Below are 19888 nucleotides of genomic sequence, written 5' to 3'. Positions count from 1 at the left end.
AACACCTTCCCCCCCGATTCTGTAATGATTATATGCTATTTTATGTACAATACACAGTCAAAACCAGGCTGTGTATATTTGTATGAGTGATGACTTGGGCTGGGACGAGTCCAAATTTACTACCCAGATACCTGCTGAAGGTCTTAAGAATTGGATACAAAATGAATTGCTTGACCTGAGCCCTGGCAAAAAGTATTCAGATATATTATAAACGATCTTGTCACAAACACTGACAAACACTGAAACTGTATCTTATTCAAACATATGAAAGTCAGAAGGATTCAAGGAATGTGTGAATAGTCAGAAAGAAATGCGAACATTAGCCACTTGTAGTGTAACCATGGAGTTCTAGATAATTTTGTCATTTAACAATATATCCTGTTAGTACCCGCGTCCTACTCAGGACTCACCCAATCCCAGTACCCAAGTTGGTTTGTTGGTTGGTTTGATGTTTAACGCCGCACTCAGCAATATTCCAGCTATATGACAGCAGTCTGTAAATAATTGAGTCTGGACTAGGCAATCCAGTGATTAATATCATGAGCATCGATTCACGTAATCGGGATCGATGATATTCATCAACTAAGTCAGCTAGCCTGACCACCCAATCCTGTTAGTCCTTACCTCTTACTACAAGCATAGTCGTCTTTTACCCACAGTAACCCATCCCAGCCCTAGTGATGACACAGCCAGAGTGCTTCCAGTCCTTCAAGAGGGTCCTGATGGGTTTTAATGCTTAACGTAAAACACCCTTCAAACACTATCGTAAACGTAAAATTCATCTTTTTTTTATCGTAAATGCTTAACGGAAAATACCCAAAAATAACTGAGTAACGTTAATAAATAATTTACTGCTTATCATAAAATGATTAAAATGGTCAAAAACAGTCTGTCTTCAAGACCCAAATGCTTTGCCACAGAAAGCAGGCTGCACAACTGACGCAGGGGACCAGTCTAGAATGTATAGCGATTTGAGATTTTACCCGGTATTAAAAATATGAATTGTCAGGATGAAACGAAAGGTAAAATAACCTAGTGATAATATTATAATATTTGTTGAAAAATTCATTTGGCATTTTTGTGAAACAAATACGCAACCCCCAAAAATTTTCGCGATGATTTTATTGAAAAAAAAGAAAAATTACTGCTTAATGAAAAAGTACCCTAAATTTTACTGCTTACTGCTTATGGGATCCCCCCATCAGGACCCTCCTTCAACAAGTTTAAATATGTTGTCAAAGTGTCATTTCATCGTGCCACAAACTTAATTTGACACTGACTTCAACTTTGTGCTGCAAGGACTGCCTTGTTTCCATGTTAACACTGAATGCCAAGGTTGCCTTTGTTGGATGATACAGATGTCACCGCAAGGTCCAACAGTTCAGATCAAAATAATGTACTCATATTGTCACTATCTTACACCTGTCTCAATATATGGAGTGAAAGACAATCACAAAGGAGTATGCAGCCAATTATGATCCACTGAAAGATTGTTTGGACACGTCAAACAATGTATGAGTAAATCCGAAAAACCATTGTGCAACAGTGTGAGTGAGTTGGGTTTAACGCCTCTTTTAACAGTATTCCAGTTATATCGTGGTGTGTCAGCTTAATGTGGGAGGAAAGCCCGAAGTGATGCAGGTCTCAGACGTTTAACACTTCGGTGAAACCCACGAGCACGGGTATGGTGCTGACAAACCTAGAAACATAATCGGGGCGAACCGGGATTCGAACCCACAATCATAGGTTTCGGGCCTGCCCAAGGGACGCAACTCTGCACAGCGAATTGCAGCGCCTTAGACGACTGGGCCACCCGTGCCCCCTCATTGTGCAACAGAGTGTCTTTAATGTAGTAGCTGTAATGTCAGATATGTGAGACCATGTCACCTCATACCTCAGTAATTCATGAATTGATTTGTTTCATTGAAATACAACACAATGGACTGAGTTAGGTGAATTGGGTTTTATAATGCAATTGGATCCTGGTGTTCCATACTCACCATTGACCTTGACCTACTTCTTGTGGGGGTTTGGGGGTCACATGGTTGTGTCTTCATTGAACCTATATCGGGCCTGTCTGATGTCTTTTCTCTTGCCCCTAGTCTGTCATTGTACGTATCTTCTGATGAAGGACTTGGCCTTTCTCCCGACCTTTCTGTGGAATCAGAATGCAGCACATCCCTTTGAACATCACATGGTTTTTCCTGTGCTTTCATGAGCTTCCTATCATATGATGTGCCATGCTGATCACGAGATCCTTCTGAAAACCTTTCACGAGATCTTTCTGAAGATCTTTCTCGAGATCCATCCAGCAACTTCTCTCTGGATCCATCCTGTGACCTCTCTCTTAATCTATCCTGCGACCTTCCCCTGGATCCATAATGTGACTTCTCTCTTGATCTATCATGTGACCTCTCTTTCAATCCATCATGTGATCTCTCTCTCAATCTATCCTGCAACCTCTCCCTGGATCTATCCTGTGATCTCTCTCTTGACCTCTCACGAGACCGATCACTGGATCCATCCTGTGACCTCTCTCTCAGTCCAACCTGTGACCGCCCACTCAGTCCATCCTGTGATCTCTCCCTCAGTCCATCCTGTGATCTCTCTCTCAGTCCATCCTGTGATCTCTCTCTCAGTCCATCCTGTGATCTCTCTCTCAGTCCATCCTGTGACCGCCCACTCAGTCCATCCTGTGATCTCTCTCTCAGTCCATCCTGTGATCTCTCTCTCAGTCCATCCTGTGATCTCTCTCTTGACCTCTCACGAGACCGATCACTGGATCTGCCCTGGGATGTATCACTTGAATCATCAGATGAACTTTCTCGAGATCTCTCCCAAGATGTATTGTCAAATCTTTCCTGTGAGTTCTTGTAAGAGGTACAAGCATTAGAAGACTTGTTGTAGAATCTGTTTCTTTGCCAGTCATTTGTCCTGTTAAATGGCCGCTGTATTCTGCCTCCAGTTTTATTTGACAGGGGTCTGAACTGCCACTGCCATCGTTTGGCCCGACTGACAGCGCGAGCTCCAAACAGACTATCTGAAAAACAGACAAAATACAAAACAGTTATTAGCTTGGAAGAGTGAGTTGGGTTTAACACTTATTAGAGGAGCATCCTTGATGTTGGAGGAAAGCCTGAAGTGATGCAGGTCTTAGATAAGGTGCTGACAAACCTAGAAACATAACCAGGGTAAATCTGGCACTCAAACAGAATCAATCATGGCACACCAAATCTGTATAGTGAACAGCATTGTCCAAAACAATTGGACACCTGTGCCACTACATGTAACAACGTACCATTACACTGTAACAATGTACCACTACACTGTAACAATGTACTACAGCACTGTAACATTCACTGTCACAACGTACCACTGCACTGTAACAACGTACCATTACACTGTAACAATGTACCATTACACTGTAACAATGTACTACTGCACTGTAACATTTACTGTCACAACGGACGACTACACTGTCACAACGTAAGACTACACTGTAACAATGTACCATTACACTGTAACAACATACCACTACACTGTAACAATGTACCACTACACTGTAACAATGTACCACTACACTGTAACAACGTACCATTACACTGTAACAATGTACCATTACACTGTAACAATGTACTACTGCACTGTAACAATGTACTACTGCACTGTAACATTCACTGTCACAACGTACCACTACACTGTAACAACGTACCATTACACTGTAACAACGTACCACTACACTGTAACAACGTACCATTACACTGTAACAACGTACCACTACACTGTAACAACGTACCATTACACTGTAACAATGTACCATTACACTGTAACAATGTACTACTGCACTGTAACATTTACTGTCACAACGGACGACTACACTGTCACAACGTAAGACTACACTGTAACAACGTACCATTACACTGTAACAACATACCACTACACTGTAACAATGTACCATTACACTGTAACAATGTACCATTACACTGTAACAATGTACTACTGCACTGTAACATTTACTGTCACAACGGACGACTACACTGTCACAACGTAAGACTACACTGTAACAACGTACCATTACACTGTAACAACATACCACTACACTGTAACAATGTACCACTACACTGTAACAATGTACCACTACACTGTAACAACGTACCATTACACTGTAACAATGTACCATTGCACTGTAACAATGTACTACTGCACTGTAACATTCACTGTCACAACGTACCACTACAATGTAACAACGTACCACTACACTGTAACAATGTACCACTACACTGTAACAACATACCACAGCACTGTAACAACGTACCACTACACTGTAACAATGTACCACTACACTGTAACAATGTACCACTACACTGTAACAATGTACCATTACACTGTAACAACGTACCACTACACTGTCACAACGTACCACTACACTGTAACAACGTACCATTACACTGTAACAATGTACCATTACACTGTAACAATGTACTACTGCACTGTAGCATGCACTGTCACAACGTACCACTACACTGTAACAACGTACCATTACACTGTAACAATGTACTACTACACTGTAACAATATACCACTACACTGTAACAATGTACCACTACACTGTTACAACATACCACTACACTGTAACAATGTACCACTACACTGTAACAACATACCATTACACTGTAACAATGTACCATTACACTGTAACAATGTACCATTACACTGTAACAACGTACCACTACACTGTAACAACGTACCATTACACTGTAACAATGTACCATTGCACTGTAACAATGTACTACTGCACTGTAACATTCACTGTCACAACGTACCACTACAATGTAACAACGTACCACTACACTGTAACAATGTACCACTACACTGTAACAACATACCACAGCACTGTAACAACGTACCACTACACTGTAACAATGTACCACTACAGTGTAACAATGTACCACTACACTGTAACAAAGTACCACTACACTGTAACAACATACCACAGCACTGTAACAACATACCACTACACTATAACAATGTATCATTCACTGTAACAACATACCACTACACTGTAACAACGTACCAGGATACTGCTTCTTCTTCTGCTCCAGGTGGTACTTGAGTATATCCTTGTACCAGTCTACTCGCAAGTGATGCTGGCCCTTGTACTTGCAGCCGTCAAACCTGAGAATACAAGATACATGATACAAGTTACATGATACATGATACAAGTTACATGATACAAGATACATGATACAAGTTACATGATACAAGATATAACATACATGATACATGATAATTCTTGTACCAGTTTACTCGCCAGTGGTTCTCACCCTTGTACTCACACCCTTCAAATATGATACACGTGTAGAACAGGACTCAGAGGTCAGCAGGCAGAGTTTATTGTACGCAAACAGGCTGCTAGTCATTAAACACTAATCACAGACTGTCAGTTGTTATTTTAATTATTCACAATGTCTAGATCAAAGGTTGGCAATCCTGCTATTTTTGAAGGATTAACAGAAATAGCAGAAACTGCATGTGTTTAGCGGCAAAAATCACAAAATAGCTAAACAGGGCAAACAAGTCCACATTTTAGTCAGTCAAAACATTTGTCATGTACCAATGTGCCAGAAGCTTTAGGCCATGCACCATATAAAGTAAACTACGGTTATATCGAACTCAAAGGGACCACTAATTTTTGTTCAGTATAACCGTAGTTCATAAGAAGCATATATACAGAATGTATACAGCTTATATACAGCAAATGCCCGGGATAAAAAAACAAAACGTTATAGCCATCAGTTCGTTATAAGCACGTTCGTTTTAAAAATAGTTTACTGTAGTTTGTTTGGATGATTATGAAGCACTTTCTCTGGAATATTTAAATACTTTCTACGAACAAAATTTTTTTTCTCTCTTGGAAATTTACTAAATGTATCCAGGAAAATTGATATTCGCAATAAAATCATTTCTTTCAGTTTGTTTGCCCTTTTCATAAGTATTTCTAAGGATTCAAGCTTCTTGTCATAAATGTGGTCTCGAAACAATGTATAATTAATAAAACAGGTTCTTCCAACACTATGTAGTTTTCATAAAACACAACTCTAAGTAGGATAAAGTAGGCGGTTATGATAAATATTTTAAAAAATCAAGAAAATGTGGTTTCAGCATTCAGTATTTGAAATAACAAAATATTGATACAGATGACACTGAGAAGTTTCTGATTTTTCCAGACAGGCATTATTAAATAAAATTAAAATAAAATACAATAGAAGCTGTTGTAAGATGTGTTCTTTAAGAATGGGAATGTTTTAAGCATAATAGATAGATAGATAGATAGATAGATAGATAGATAGATAGATAGATAGATAGATGATAGATAGATAGATGATAGATAGATGATAGATAGATAGATAGATAGATGATAGATAGATAGATAGATAGATAGATAGATAGATAGATAGATAGATAGATAGATAGATAGATAGATAGATAGATAGACAAATAAATGATGAGATTACATTACAATATACATGTATATTGTTTCAAATGGATACTGCATTAATCCAGCAATACTGACTCTGACTCATTTAGCCAACACATGACACACGAAAAAACGTTTTTGTGTAACAGTTTGGTGTATATTTATTCAAAACTACATGACACGGAAACTGTAGAATATCATATTTCATTTCCAGCCAGGGTGACCTACCTTACATTGCCGTGACAAGTATTGCTCAGGCTGGAATCGCCTCCACACATGCCGTAAATCATTATCACATCTACTGGTATTCTATTCTAATATTCTAAACTACGTGCCCTTAGCTGGCAAATTCGGGGGAAAATCATTATTATGTTCAAAATTGAGATTTTTTTGGCTCTGTTTTAAGTCAGAGGTATTTGAATAATGTACTTTCATATAACATTCAAAACAATAATGTTGACTAAAGCTCATACCCTTCACTGGTCCGTTATCAGTGAGTTAGTGAGTGAGTGAGTGAGTAAGTGATTTAGTGAGTGAGTGAGTGAGTGAGTGAGTTGGGTTTAACGCCGCTTTTAACAGTATTCCAGTGAGTAAGTGAGTGAGTGAGTGAGTGAGTGAGTGAGTTGGGTTTAACGCCGCTTTTAACAGTATTCCAGTGAGTGAGTGAGTGAGTGAGTGAGTGAGTGAGTGAGTGAGTGAGTGAGTTGGGTTTAACGTCGCTTTTAACAGTATTCCAGTTATTTCACAGTGTGTGGGAGGAAAGCCCGAAGTGATGCAGGTCTCTGACGTTTACCACTTCGGTGAAACCCACGAGCACGGGAATGGTGCTGACAAACCTAGAAACATAATAGGCAAACCAGGAATCGAACCCACAATCATAGGTTTCTGACGTGCCCAAGGGACGCAACTCTGCACAGCCAATCGCGGCGCCTTAGACGACTGGGCCACCCGTGCCACCCACCCCCACCCTAACCCTTTATCAGTGACATACAAGTCACTCTACAAATGACGTGAGTTATACAGTATTGGCAGGAACTGGAAGATGGTGAAATGAAATGCTGTGACTAGAAATAAGAAATATGTTGTTTAGCATTGCTGTCAGATATTTCAACCATATCACAGTCTGGACCAGCCAATCCACTGATTGATGTCATGAGCATTGATTGTCGAGTGAGTGAGTGTGAGGGAGGGACAGAGGGAGCGAGTGAGGTGAAATGGGTTTAAATGTCGCATCCATGATTATTGCACTTATATAGGAAGGCATTTATGTGTGAGTGTCTGCTTGTACTGGTCTGGATTAATCACGAGTTCATAGTGCTAGCTCACTAAGATACCATGCTGCAATTTTACATAAATGCCCCACTCAGACACAGTATACTGACTACCAGCTGACCAGTCCTTGTTTTAGCCTCTTGATGGAGGGTAACAACAAGTACCATCAGTCAGTCAGTCAGCCAGTCAGTGAAATTGGATTTTCACCACTTTGAATAGACTTTCACTCATATCCCATTGTGTCAGCTTGACAAGCACAGGCATGATGCTGACAATCTTGAGACATCATCAGGGCGATTCTGGGATACATTTCTGGCATGTCTTGCAAACTGTGGTGCCTTAGACATTGCCTGCAGTGGTTGACAGAGTGAATGAGTGAGTGAATATTAGTCATTTACTGATTTGAGAATTCAGTTTTATACATTCCTATACTTCTATACTTTTTATCTTTGTGGTTTAACCCCACTTATAACAGTATTCCAGTTATAACGCGGCATGTCAGCTTAATGTAGGGGGAAAGCCCAAAGTGATGCAGGTCTCAGACGTATACCACATTGGTGAGACCCACAAGGTATGGTGTTGACAAAACCTAGAAACATGATTGGGGAGTGCTATATTCAAACCCACAATCAAGGTTCCTTGTGTGCCCAAAGGACACAACTCTGCACTGTGAATTGTGCGCCCGAGATGACTAGGCCACCCGAGCCCCCTGGTTAAAGCTTTAGACATTACAATGGTATATTTGAGTTGCTATGGCAACCATAGTCTCTATACTTTAATCTTAACATCAAATGTAACATGATACAGCACATAAACCCTACCTCTCTTCACAATAATAGCTTCCTCTCTGACACAGTAATAATCTGCAACTACTACACATTCATAAATCAGTTATAATATTGTTCGGACAATCATTTATAATATTGTTAGGACAGACATATATGATATTGTTTGGACCATCATATATGATATTGTTAGGACAGTCATATATGATATTGTTAGGACAGTCATATATGATATTGTTTGGACCATCATATATGATATTGTTAGGACAGTCATATATGATATCATTTATAATATTGTTAGGACAGTCATATATGATATCATTTATAATATTGTTTGGACAGTCATATATGATATCATTTATAATATTGTTAGGACAGTCATATATGATATCATTTATAATATTGTAGGACAGTCATATATGATATTGTTAGAACAGTCATATATGATATTGTTAGGACAGTCATATATGATATCATTTATAATATTGTTAGGACAGTCATATATGATATCATTTATAATATTGTTAGGACAGTCATATATGATATCATTTATAATATTGTTAGGAAAGTCATATATGATATCATTTATAATATTGTTAGGACAGTCATATATAATATTGTTAGGACAGTCATATATAATTTTGTTAGGACAGTCATATATGATATTGTTAGGACAGTCATATATGATATTGTTAGGACAGTCATATATGATATCATTTATAATATTGTTAGGAAAGTCATATATGATATCATTTATAATATTGTTAGGACAGTCATATATAATATTGTTAGGACAGTCATATATGATATTGTTAGGACAGTCATATATGATATCATTTATAATATTGTTAGGACAGTCATATATGATTTTGTTAGGACAGTCATATATGATATTGTTAGGACAGTCATATCTCTGGTAAGCCAGGATAAGTTGAGTTGTGAAAATATATCCCGTATGACTATTTATGAGGTCCGCTGGTATGATGGATATGTGTGTGTATCGGCCAAGAGATCTGGTATCAACTTGTCACACCGACCTCTCAATAGTTTTATGAGCAACACATGTGTCCATGAGAGCAGTGGTGGATCCATTCGTGACCATCTCGTGTTATTCTGGAACAAGCCAAATGGCGACTCGTGCCCCTGTCGTGGCCATCTTTGCGACCGGGTTCTGTCTAAGAGTAAAGCATGTATATTTCCCCATATATTGTATGTATTTCAGATGAAATTTAAAGCATATCGGGACATGCGGTATTATACAGTATGATTGAACACATTTAACTGTATCTTGGGTATATTTTAGATGCAAGATATGAGTAAAATAAAACAATTTCCTGAGGGATTCTTTGACAGAGCATTTTGATTGGTTTGTCGTATATTCGCACATAACATTCATCGATAGGGAGATGAGTCGTCTTGCAGGTTACGGAAAGGGGCGAGTGGTGTGAACGTGGTAGATCCAGAGGGGGATTTCTTGGGGTAGCCATCCCCCTTTTTGCCTTACATCTGATGAGGTGAGGTGAGGTGAGGTGAGGTGAAATAGGGCTTAATGTTGTGTCCAAGATTATAACACTTATATAGCGCCGTCCATGCATGTGTGTGTGTGTGGCTGACTAATGCCAATTTTATAGTGATAGCCTACCATGATACCATGCCGCAGTTTAACATGAATACCCCACTCAGACACAATATACTGACTCCAAGTCGACCGGTCCTTGTTTTTTAACCCCTTAATGCCGGTAAGAATAAGTACCATCTCTTAACGTCTTTTGGTACAACGGGGCCAGGGATCAAACCCCGAACATTCCTCTCTCTAGACAGATGCTCTACCACTAGACCACGGAGAGGGTATTACATCTGATGACACTTTGTATGCGCATTTCCTGCAATGATAACATGATAGCAGGTGCCTGGTGGTTAGAAACGACCGGGTGTACAAAATATCCCAACAATACAATTGCACAGGCTATATTATTTCAATTTGGAAATGCCCAATTATGTTCATTTTTGACAAACAGAAACAAAACAATTGGTATTCAGAATACAGAAGTCACCTGACATTTAGTAAGTAATAAATATAAATGTAAACAGTAAATCATCAGTGACATACTTGCACATCTCGTTCAGGATGGCAGACGGTCGATGTACACAAAAATGGGGATTAACAAATAGGATTAGCATCTTATAAATAACAGCAATTAAGTGTTTCAAGGCATATAGATGTCATGACTCCAGGGTAATGAGCCAGGGTAATGAGCCTTTGCAATTAAATGTTCTTCAGACAATGGGTGTCGTAACTCAGTCGCTATGACAGGGACATAAAACTAAATAGCCACTGGTGACACCAAGTAACGATCGAGCCCAGGAATTCCAGTCTAGTTCTTGCCACGAGAAGATGGGAGAAAGTAAACATTTCTTTTTTCATTATTTCATAACTTCTTTACATTTCGTATTTTGACAGTTTGACAGAGTGGACACAGTTTATGGATAACAACTTCTTAAATGTACTATTACAGCGATGTTTCAGTACTATAAGTTGTAGCAGGATCATGAGTGAGTGAGTGAGTGAGTTTGGTTTTACGCCGCTTTTAGCAATATTCCAGCAATATCACAGTGGGGGACACCAGAAATGGGCTTCACACATTGTACCCATGTCGGGATTCGAACCCGGGTCTTCGGCGTGACGAGCGAACGCTTTAACCACTAGGCTATTATACCACAAGCTGGATGGACATAAAACCACATGTACCCTGAGTGATCCTGCTACAACGAATTTATCTTACCGACATGTTTTGATGTGACATTGTAAAAGAATTACCGTATTTGACGTAATAAGCGCCCCGCTCTAATAAGCGCCTGAGGCGATACTTGTTCATATATTGGCTAGTGAACAATCCCAATTAGCACCCTTCCGATTGATCAATGTACACAAGACTTATTTATTTGTGTATAATACGCACTCGTGTGTTATATGCACCCTTAATCATGAGCAATTAAATTCTGGAAAAATATATCTTTTGTGTATAATACGCACAGACTTTTCTCTTGTATGATTTCAGGCTGTCAGCATAAACCACGAAATTTACGATCCTTCAACTCTTTCACCAAAATTACATTCTAATAAGAGCCCCCTATTTCTAATTTTGAGAGCGCCCTGGGCGCTTATGACATCGAATACGGTAACACAAATTCAAAACTGATAGAAAACAGCTGTTTGATTGAGCTGAGGTTAACTTGTGTTTTATAAAGATCACAAGGGCAGATCCTTATACCATTGTTAAAGCAGTAATTCTTGACAACATTTTAAGGATCTATACCGAATTCTGTCCACTTTGTCACGTGCCAACATAAAAAAATACCACTCAAACAATTCTATTCAGTTCAGACAAAACAAACCTTTAACGAACTAGTTTAAACATCTGGGCTTTATTGTTTGACCGATTACATTTACTAGATTCAGTTGCTTTTTACCCTTATTTACATCAAACCATCTACCGTATATCGCTGTGTATAAGGCGACCCCACGTATAAGACGACCCCCCTGTACATGCCTTCGAAATCAACCCAAAACCCTATACTCCGTGTATAAGGCGACCTGGAATGAAGCACATCACAAGTGTGCACACAAACCTTATATATGCAATAAAAATATGTTTATCTTGCGTTGTTTTATCTACGATGATTGGTTGCGCGTGTAACTCCAGCACATGTTGCCATTTTGTGTTTACACGGTACGACACCAAATTGGTGCCCGTAAAATAAAATTTATTTATGAAGTAATAACATATAAGAGTCAATGGTGAGTAATTTAATCGCCAATTAAATATGTTGTAACTAACTAGGTTTATATTTGCTTCACATTAGGCGTGTTTATTCCACAATCACTTATTCACACTGTCTCCAACAGTTGTTAATACAACTGTAAAAACAGCGGGAATTGATTTCAGCTTCACCGGTTATCACATGTAAGTTCACATGTGCATTATGCAAATGCTTACCAGTACTTCCGGCTCTCTACTCACGGATGTTGATTGTTTTACCGTGTCAGCTGGTTTGACAATCTGCATCGAGGCGAGGGTCATTTCATCTTTATTTGCAGAAATTATTAAACTTTATTCAAGGAAAAGAGATACAAATCATGTTTATGTATGGAAGTAGTTATTGGAACAGTTATTTAGGACGAAATGCAGATCCTTATACTATTGTTAAGCAGTAATTCTTGACAACAGTTTAAGGATCTATACCAAATTCTGTCCACTTTGTCACGTGCCAACATAAAAAAATACCACTCAAACAATTCTATTCAGTTCAGACAAAACAAACCTTTAACGAATTAGTTTAAACATCTGGGCTTTATTGTTTGACCGATTACATTTACTAGATTCAGTTGGTTTTTAACATCAAACCATCTACCAGGTATTTATTTCTTTGTTCCATATATGGGTAGATTACCGGTTGCCATGGCAACAACACATCCAGTACCTATATAAATACCAGCATCCTGCTCTCTGATCAACAAAACCTTGGCAACTCCATTGAACATAGTTGTGCTGTTTTTATTGATAAGGTGATCATGGTTATGTTTTAATAATTAGAGCAGTTCATTTCCGTTATATTTTGTGAAAAATCTTAAAGGAGATTATTAACTCCGAGAATATAACATATGTGGATCTTAAATACAATTTCTACAAAAGCAGAAATGATTAGCGCATTTACATTCATTTGAAGTGGTGTTTATATTTGTCTGTGTATTTTAACTTAAATCATAAACTTGTTACTTGATCAGAAAGTATTTTATAATCTTCAAAATAAAAAACCCTGCAAATCGTTCATAAAAAATATTTTTAGGGAATAATATTTCATGGGTGATTGTTTACATTGAAATACATTGAAATGATTAGCGCATTTACATTCATTTGAAGTGGTGTTTATATTTGTCTGTGTATTTTAACTTAAATCATAAACTTGTTACTTGATCAGAAAGTATTTTATAATCTTCAAAATAAAAAACCCTGCAAATCGTTCATAAAAAATATTTTTAGGGAATAATATTTCATGGGTGATTGTTTACATTGAAATACATTGAAATGTAAACAAAATATGGGCCGTTCCGTCTTATTTCTCCCTCTACAGATTTTTAAAGATACGACAAATGGCAGGAAACATTTCATACCCAGTTTTGATATTACATGTATTAGGATGTAATATTTGTTCCATGGAAGTACAAAAGTTTTTAAATAATATTATATGTATCGTAAATATCTTTCACAATTTTGAAAGCAATACAAAACACGAACCAGTAATTTAGGGTACATATATGGTACATATTATAACCAGGGTATTTTGCACTGTGGAAATCTGTTCTTAGAAAAATATGGCACTATAACCAGGGGCAGGCATTAAACCCATATACCTTACCATATACACATATACATGAAAACTAGACACTTCCCTTGTTCATTTAAGAAACTATATTCATCAATAAGTTAATTTGCTAAGTTGACAAAAACAGGTCAAACATCTACACATCCATGGACAAATACAGGTCAAACATCTACACATCCATGGACAAATACAGGTCAAACATCTACACATCCATGGACAAATACAGGTCAAACATCTACACATCCATGGACAAATACAGGTCAAACATCTACACATCCATGGACAAATACAGGTCAAACATCTACACATCCATGGACAAAAACAGGTCAAACATCTACACATCCATGGACAAATACAGGTCAAACATCTACTTGGCCGATGGTCGAACAAGGGGTCTGAGTCTGGATTGTTATTTCCCGCCCTGCAATATGAAGAACTCATGCAAAAATATCAATATTCATTTTCATTCCAAAGATTATCAATCTCATTAAAATCAGATCTTAGTTCTCGCTACTGCTAAGCAAAGATCTGAGGACATGCCATTACGGGTCATGTCAGACCGACCTTGCACGAACTATAACCGACCAATGGAATGACCAATCAGAAGGCAGCTTTCTCGCGCTTTACGGCAATAATTTCAAATTGGCAACTACACTTCGAAACATATTTTGACAAATTCTCGATTACAAATTTGAAACCTGAACAAAAAACATCCTGGAATGGCTAATAGATGGTCTAGATTGTAAGGATTCAGTCCTTAAACCCGTAACTATCGTTCGGAATACCCCATGTTAAAGTTTTCGAGATTGCATGATTAGAAATCACATTCCGACTGTCACTTTCATAATCTGGTAAGGGACGCACTGATTGGTCGGATGAAAGGTCGTTCTGACGTGACCCCTAATGGGATGTCTTCAGATCTTTGCTTAGCAGTAGCAAGAACTTAGATCTGATTTTAACGAGATTGAAAGATTATTTGCTCCTCAAGAATACACATGGCACCTACTTGTTTATTGCTTGTTCAGCCTCCTCCGTCTTTTCAAAGCGTAACACAAGGAATATGCCATTGGGACGCACTTTGTGAATCACAATCGAGCAATGCCCACACTCACCAGCAAACATATCTCTGAAAGAAATAAGCGATGTTAAGGTGTTAAGCTATAAGGGATATGCATCTGAAGTAGGTTAGTTTCCTAGTGGTCAAGTGGTCTTGTACATGGTGTGGGTTTGTTGGGTTACACCACAGTCAGCAAGAATCCACCAAGGTCATGACGATCTGTATAATGATCAAGTCTGGGCAAGTGGTCAGTCACTTGGTAAATGGCCAGACCCCATCACAGTACGATAACATACAATCATTCACTGAATCTGACCAGTTTCCTGAGGAAGTGTGGACCCATTCTGACCAGATAGTCCTGTCTTATGACAAATGTGAAGAACCTATTTTGTCCTGGAGTTATATGGGTTATATGGTCTGGTGAGTTATGGGAACAATCAACCAAATCCTGTTTCACCAGCCAATAATCCACCAAATCCATATAGTTCTATCACTTATCCATCAAACCCTGCACTGACAAGTTCATAATCCACCAAACCCTGTATCCACTCATCATAATCAACCATAATCCGCCAAACCCTGTATCCACTTAACCCTGTATCCACCCAACATTATCCACCAAACCCTGTATCCACCTAAACATAATCCACCAAACCCTGTATCCACCCATCATAATCCACCACAATCCACCAAAACCCTGTATCCACCAAACATAATCCACCAAACCCTGTATCCACCTAAAAATAATCCACCAAACCCTGTATCCACCCATCATAATCAACCATAATCCACCAAACCCTGTATCCACCCATCATAATCAACCATAAACCACCAAACCCTGTATCCACCCACCATAATCTACCTAACCCTGTATCCACCTACCATAATCCACCAAACCCTGTATTCATCCAACATTATCTACCAAACCTTGTATCCACCAAACATAATCCACCAAACCTTGTATCAACCCAATTATTATCCACTACAACCCACTAAACTTTGTATCCCTCCACCATAATCCACCAAACCTTGTATCCACCCACCATAATCCACTAAACCCTGTATCCACCCATCATAATCCACCAAACCCTGTATCCAACCATCATAATCAACCATAAACCACCAAACCCTGTATCCAACCACCATAATCTACCTAACCATGTATCCACCTACCATAATCCACCAAACCCTGTATTCACCCAACATTATCTACCAAACCTTGTATCCACCAACCATAATCCACCAAACCTTGTATCAACCCAATTATTATCCACTACAACCCTCTAAACTTTGTATCCCTCCACCATAATCCACCAAACCTTGTATCCACCCACCATAATCCACTAAACCCTGTATCCACCCATCATAATCCACCAAACCCTGTATCCAACCATCATAATCAACCATAAACCACCAAACCCTGTATCCAACCACCATAATCTACCTAACCATGTATCCACCTACCATAATCCACCAAACCCTGTATTCACCCAACATTATCTACCAAACCTTGTATCCACCAACCATAATCCACCAAACCTTGTATCAACCCAATTATTATCCACTACAACCCTCTAAACTTTGTATCCCTCCACCATAATCCACCAAACCTTGTATCCACCCACCATAATCCACCTAACCTTGTATCAACCCAATTATTATCCACTACAACCCTCTAAACTTTGTATCCCTCCACCATAATCCACCAAACCCTGTATCCACCAACCATAATCCACCAAACCCTGTATCCACCCACCATAATCCACCAAACCCTGTATCCACCCACCATAATCCACCAAAATCTGTATCCACCAACAATAATCCACCAAACCTTGTATCCACCCACCATAATCCACCAAACCTTGTATCCACCCACCATAATCCACCAAACCCTGTATCCACCCACCATAATCCACCAAACCTTGTATCCACCAACCATAATCCACCAAACCCTGTATCCGCCCACCATAATCCACCAAACCTTGTATCCACCCATCATAATCTACCTAACCCTGTATCCACCCACCATAATCCACCAAAATCTGTATCCACCAACCATAATCCACCAAACCTTGTATCCACCCACCATAATCCACCAAACCTTGTATCCACCCACCATAATCCACCAAACCCTGTATCCACCAACCATAATCCACCAAACCTTGTATCCACCAACCATAATCCACCAAACCCTGTATCCGCCCACCATAATCCACCAAACCTTGTATCCACCCATCATAATCTACCTAACCCTGTATCCACCCACCATAATCCACCAAAATCTGTATCCACCTACCATAATCCATCAAACCCTGTATCCACCCACCATAATCCACCAAACCTTGTATCCACCCACCATAACCCACCAAACCTTGTATCCACCAACCATAATCCACCAAACCCTGTATCCACCCACCATAATCCACCAAAATCTGTATCCACCCACCATAATCCACCAAACCTTGTATCCACCCACCATAATCTACCTAACCCTGTATCCACCAACCGTAATCCACCAACCATAATCCACCAAACCTTGTATCCACCCACCATAATCCACCAAACCCTGTATCCACCAATTATAATCCACCAAACCTTGTATCCACCAACCATAATCCACCAAACCCTGTATCTGCCCACCATAATCCACCAAACCTTGTATCCACCCATCATAATCTACCTAACCCTGTATCCACCCACCATAATCCACCAAACCCTGTATCCACCTACCATAACCCACCAAACCTTGTATCCACCCACCATAATCTACCTCACCCTGTATCCACCCACCATAATCCACCAAACCCTGTATCCACCCACCATTATCTACCAAACCCTGTACCCACCAACCATAATCCACCAAACCCTGTATCCACCCACCATAATATACCTCACCCTGTATCCACCCACCATAATCCACCAAACCCTGTATCCACCCACCATTATCTACCAGACTCTGTATCCACCCACCATAATCCACCATACCTTGTATCCACCCACCATAATCCACCAAACCCTGTATCCACCAACCATAATCCACCAAACCCTGTATCCACCCACCATAATCCACCAAACCCTTTATCCACCCACCATAATCCACCAAACCCTGTATCCACCCACCATAATCCACCAAACCCTGTATCCACCCACCATAATCCACCAAAATCTGTATCCACCCACCATTATCTACCAAACCCTGTATCCACCTACCATAATCTACCTAACCCTGTATCCACCCACCATAATCTACCAAACCCTGTATCCACCCACCATAATCTACCTCACCCTGTATCCACCCACCATAATCTACCAAACCCTGTATCCACCTACCATTATCTACCTAACCCTGTATCCACCCACCATAATCCACCAAATCTTGTATTCACCCACCATAATCCACCAAATCTTGTATTCACCTAAACATAATCCACCAAACCCTGTATCCACCTAAACATAATCCACCAAACCCTGTATCCCACCATAATCTACCAAACCCTGTATCCACCTACCATTATCTACCTAACCCTGTATCCACCCACCATAATCCATCAAATCTTGTATTCACCCACCATAATCCACCAAATCTTGTATTCACCTAAATATAATCCACCAAACCTGTATCCACCCATCATAATCCACCAAACCCTGTATCCACCCACCATGCAGTAATCCACTAATATCTACCTACCAAAAATCCACTGATTAAACTCACTATATTGCACACTGATTAAACTCCCTTGTGAATATACAGTAACTATGACTCAACAACCAAAAACAGTCATACGTGACAATGTGTGTTTTCATTTGTAACTATGGTGGAAACATTTCCTGTTTTCACATGCATAAGCACACAGATAGGACATGGTTGCACAGTGTATCCTCCATCACACTGGCCACCCGGCCGATAAAGCTGTATGATCCATACACATCAGAATCTCCAGAACGCTATTAACAGGCGACATGTTTACAAATCATTAGTTCATGTGGTTTTTTTTGTTCAAGCTGTTGTAAAAATCGATCAGCCATATCTGGATATTGATGTTTACCTTACATTATCTGGCGATGCGTTTCTGGGTAAACCTCTCACGAACACGCTGTGTCGGCTCGCTGGAACCAGGGCCATGTCGACGTTGAGTTTACGATACCCATGCCGCGGCAACGGTGGTGGTGGTGGAGGCATGTCTGGCTGTCTGTAGCCGACCCCAGGCCGCCTCAAGTGTACAATATGTTGGTAGTTTTCCTTCCTGTTCCTGTCCGCCCGTTGTGTCAGTTCACAGCAACTGGTATGTCACAAATAGCAATCTTCGATATCGCGGCTCTTCTCATTCATTCATTATGCAAAGCGTTTGATCGATCAATTTGAAATATACAAGCGTTGTCAGGCCACGCCCCCTTTCTGTGAAGCACGTGCATGGATATTTGGTGGGAGTTGAGACAAATCACTTATTGTTGCAGTTCTCGACATATGGACACGTGATATGGTCTTCTCAAGGACACATGCAACACGGAAATATTAATGATTTTCTTTGTTCGCGAAACAGACATGTTCGTATATAAATATGAATATATGTATGTTTCGCGAACAAAGAAAATCAGAGAGAGAGAGGGGTGTGTGTGTGTGTAGTGAGTATGTGTGCGTGTGCGCGTGTGTGTGTTTTGGAAGTCACTGTATTTCCAAAATGCACGTATGCACGACAGCAATCAATTGGTAATGGTGCTGTCATGCGTGATTTTTCAAAGCGGAGATTGACCTGTGCGGACATCAGCTGGGAAGGAAGACGTGAGTGAGTGAGGGTTGGTAAACGGCATTGTCAGCCGTGTATGAGCAAAATGTCACGATGACCCGTAAACGATCCAACCTGGGCAAGAAAAGACAATCTTTTAGTGGTATGTGGGGCGAAGTGTTTGAGAG

At 39.6% G+C, this 19888-nt stretch overlaps 1 protein-coding gene across 1 annotated transcript in view; it reads right to left on the bottom strand.

Annotated features, from left to right (window-relative positions):
• The window catches only part of LOC124145921 (titin homolog), a 36826-nt gene extending 17364 nt beyond the window's left edge, over window positions 1-19462 (bottom strand). Inside the window, exons 1-4 of the mRNA XM_048383131.1 lie at window positions 19023-19462; window positions 14926-15045; window positions 5074-5174; window positions 2001-3040 (exon numbers count right to left, since the gene is read on the bottom strand). Of these exons, the coding sequence (XP_048239088.1) occupies window positions 2001-3040; window positions 5074-5174; window positions 14926-15045; window positions 19023-19156 (1395 nt within the window). The 5' untranslated portion in view covers window positions 19157-19462. The remainder of the gene's footprint in view (window positions 1-2000; window positions 3041-5073; window positions 5175-14925; window positions 15046-19022) is intronic.
• Window positions 19463-19888: the final 426 nt, after the last annotated feature.

Source organism: Haliotis rufescens, unplaced genomic scaffold (genome assembly GCF_023055435.1).
Source record: "Haliotis rufescens isolate VD_foot unplaced genomic scaffold, xgHalRufe1.0.p SCAF_45, whole genome shotgun sequence".
In the NCBI taxonomy this organism is placed as follows: Eukaryota; Metazoa; Mollusca; class Gastropoda; order Lepetellida; family Haliotidae; genus Haliotis; species Haliotis rufescens.
The sequence above is the reverse complement of the archived record's forward strand: the minus strand, read 5'-3'. Positions and strand labels throughout refer to the sequence as shown.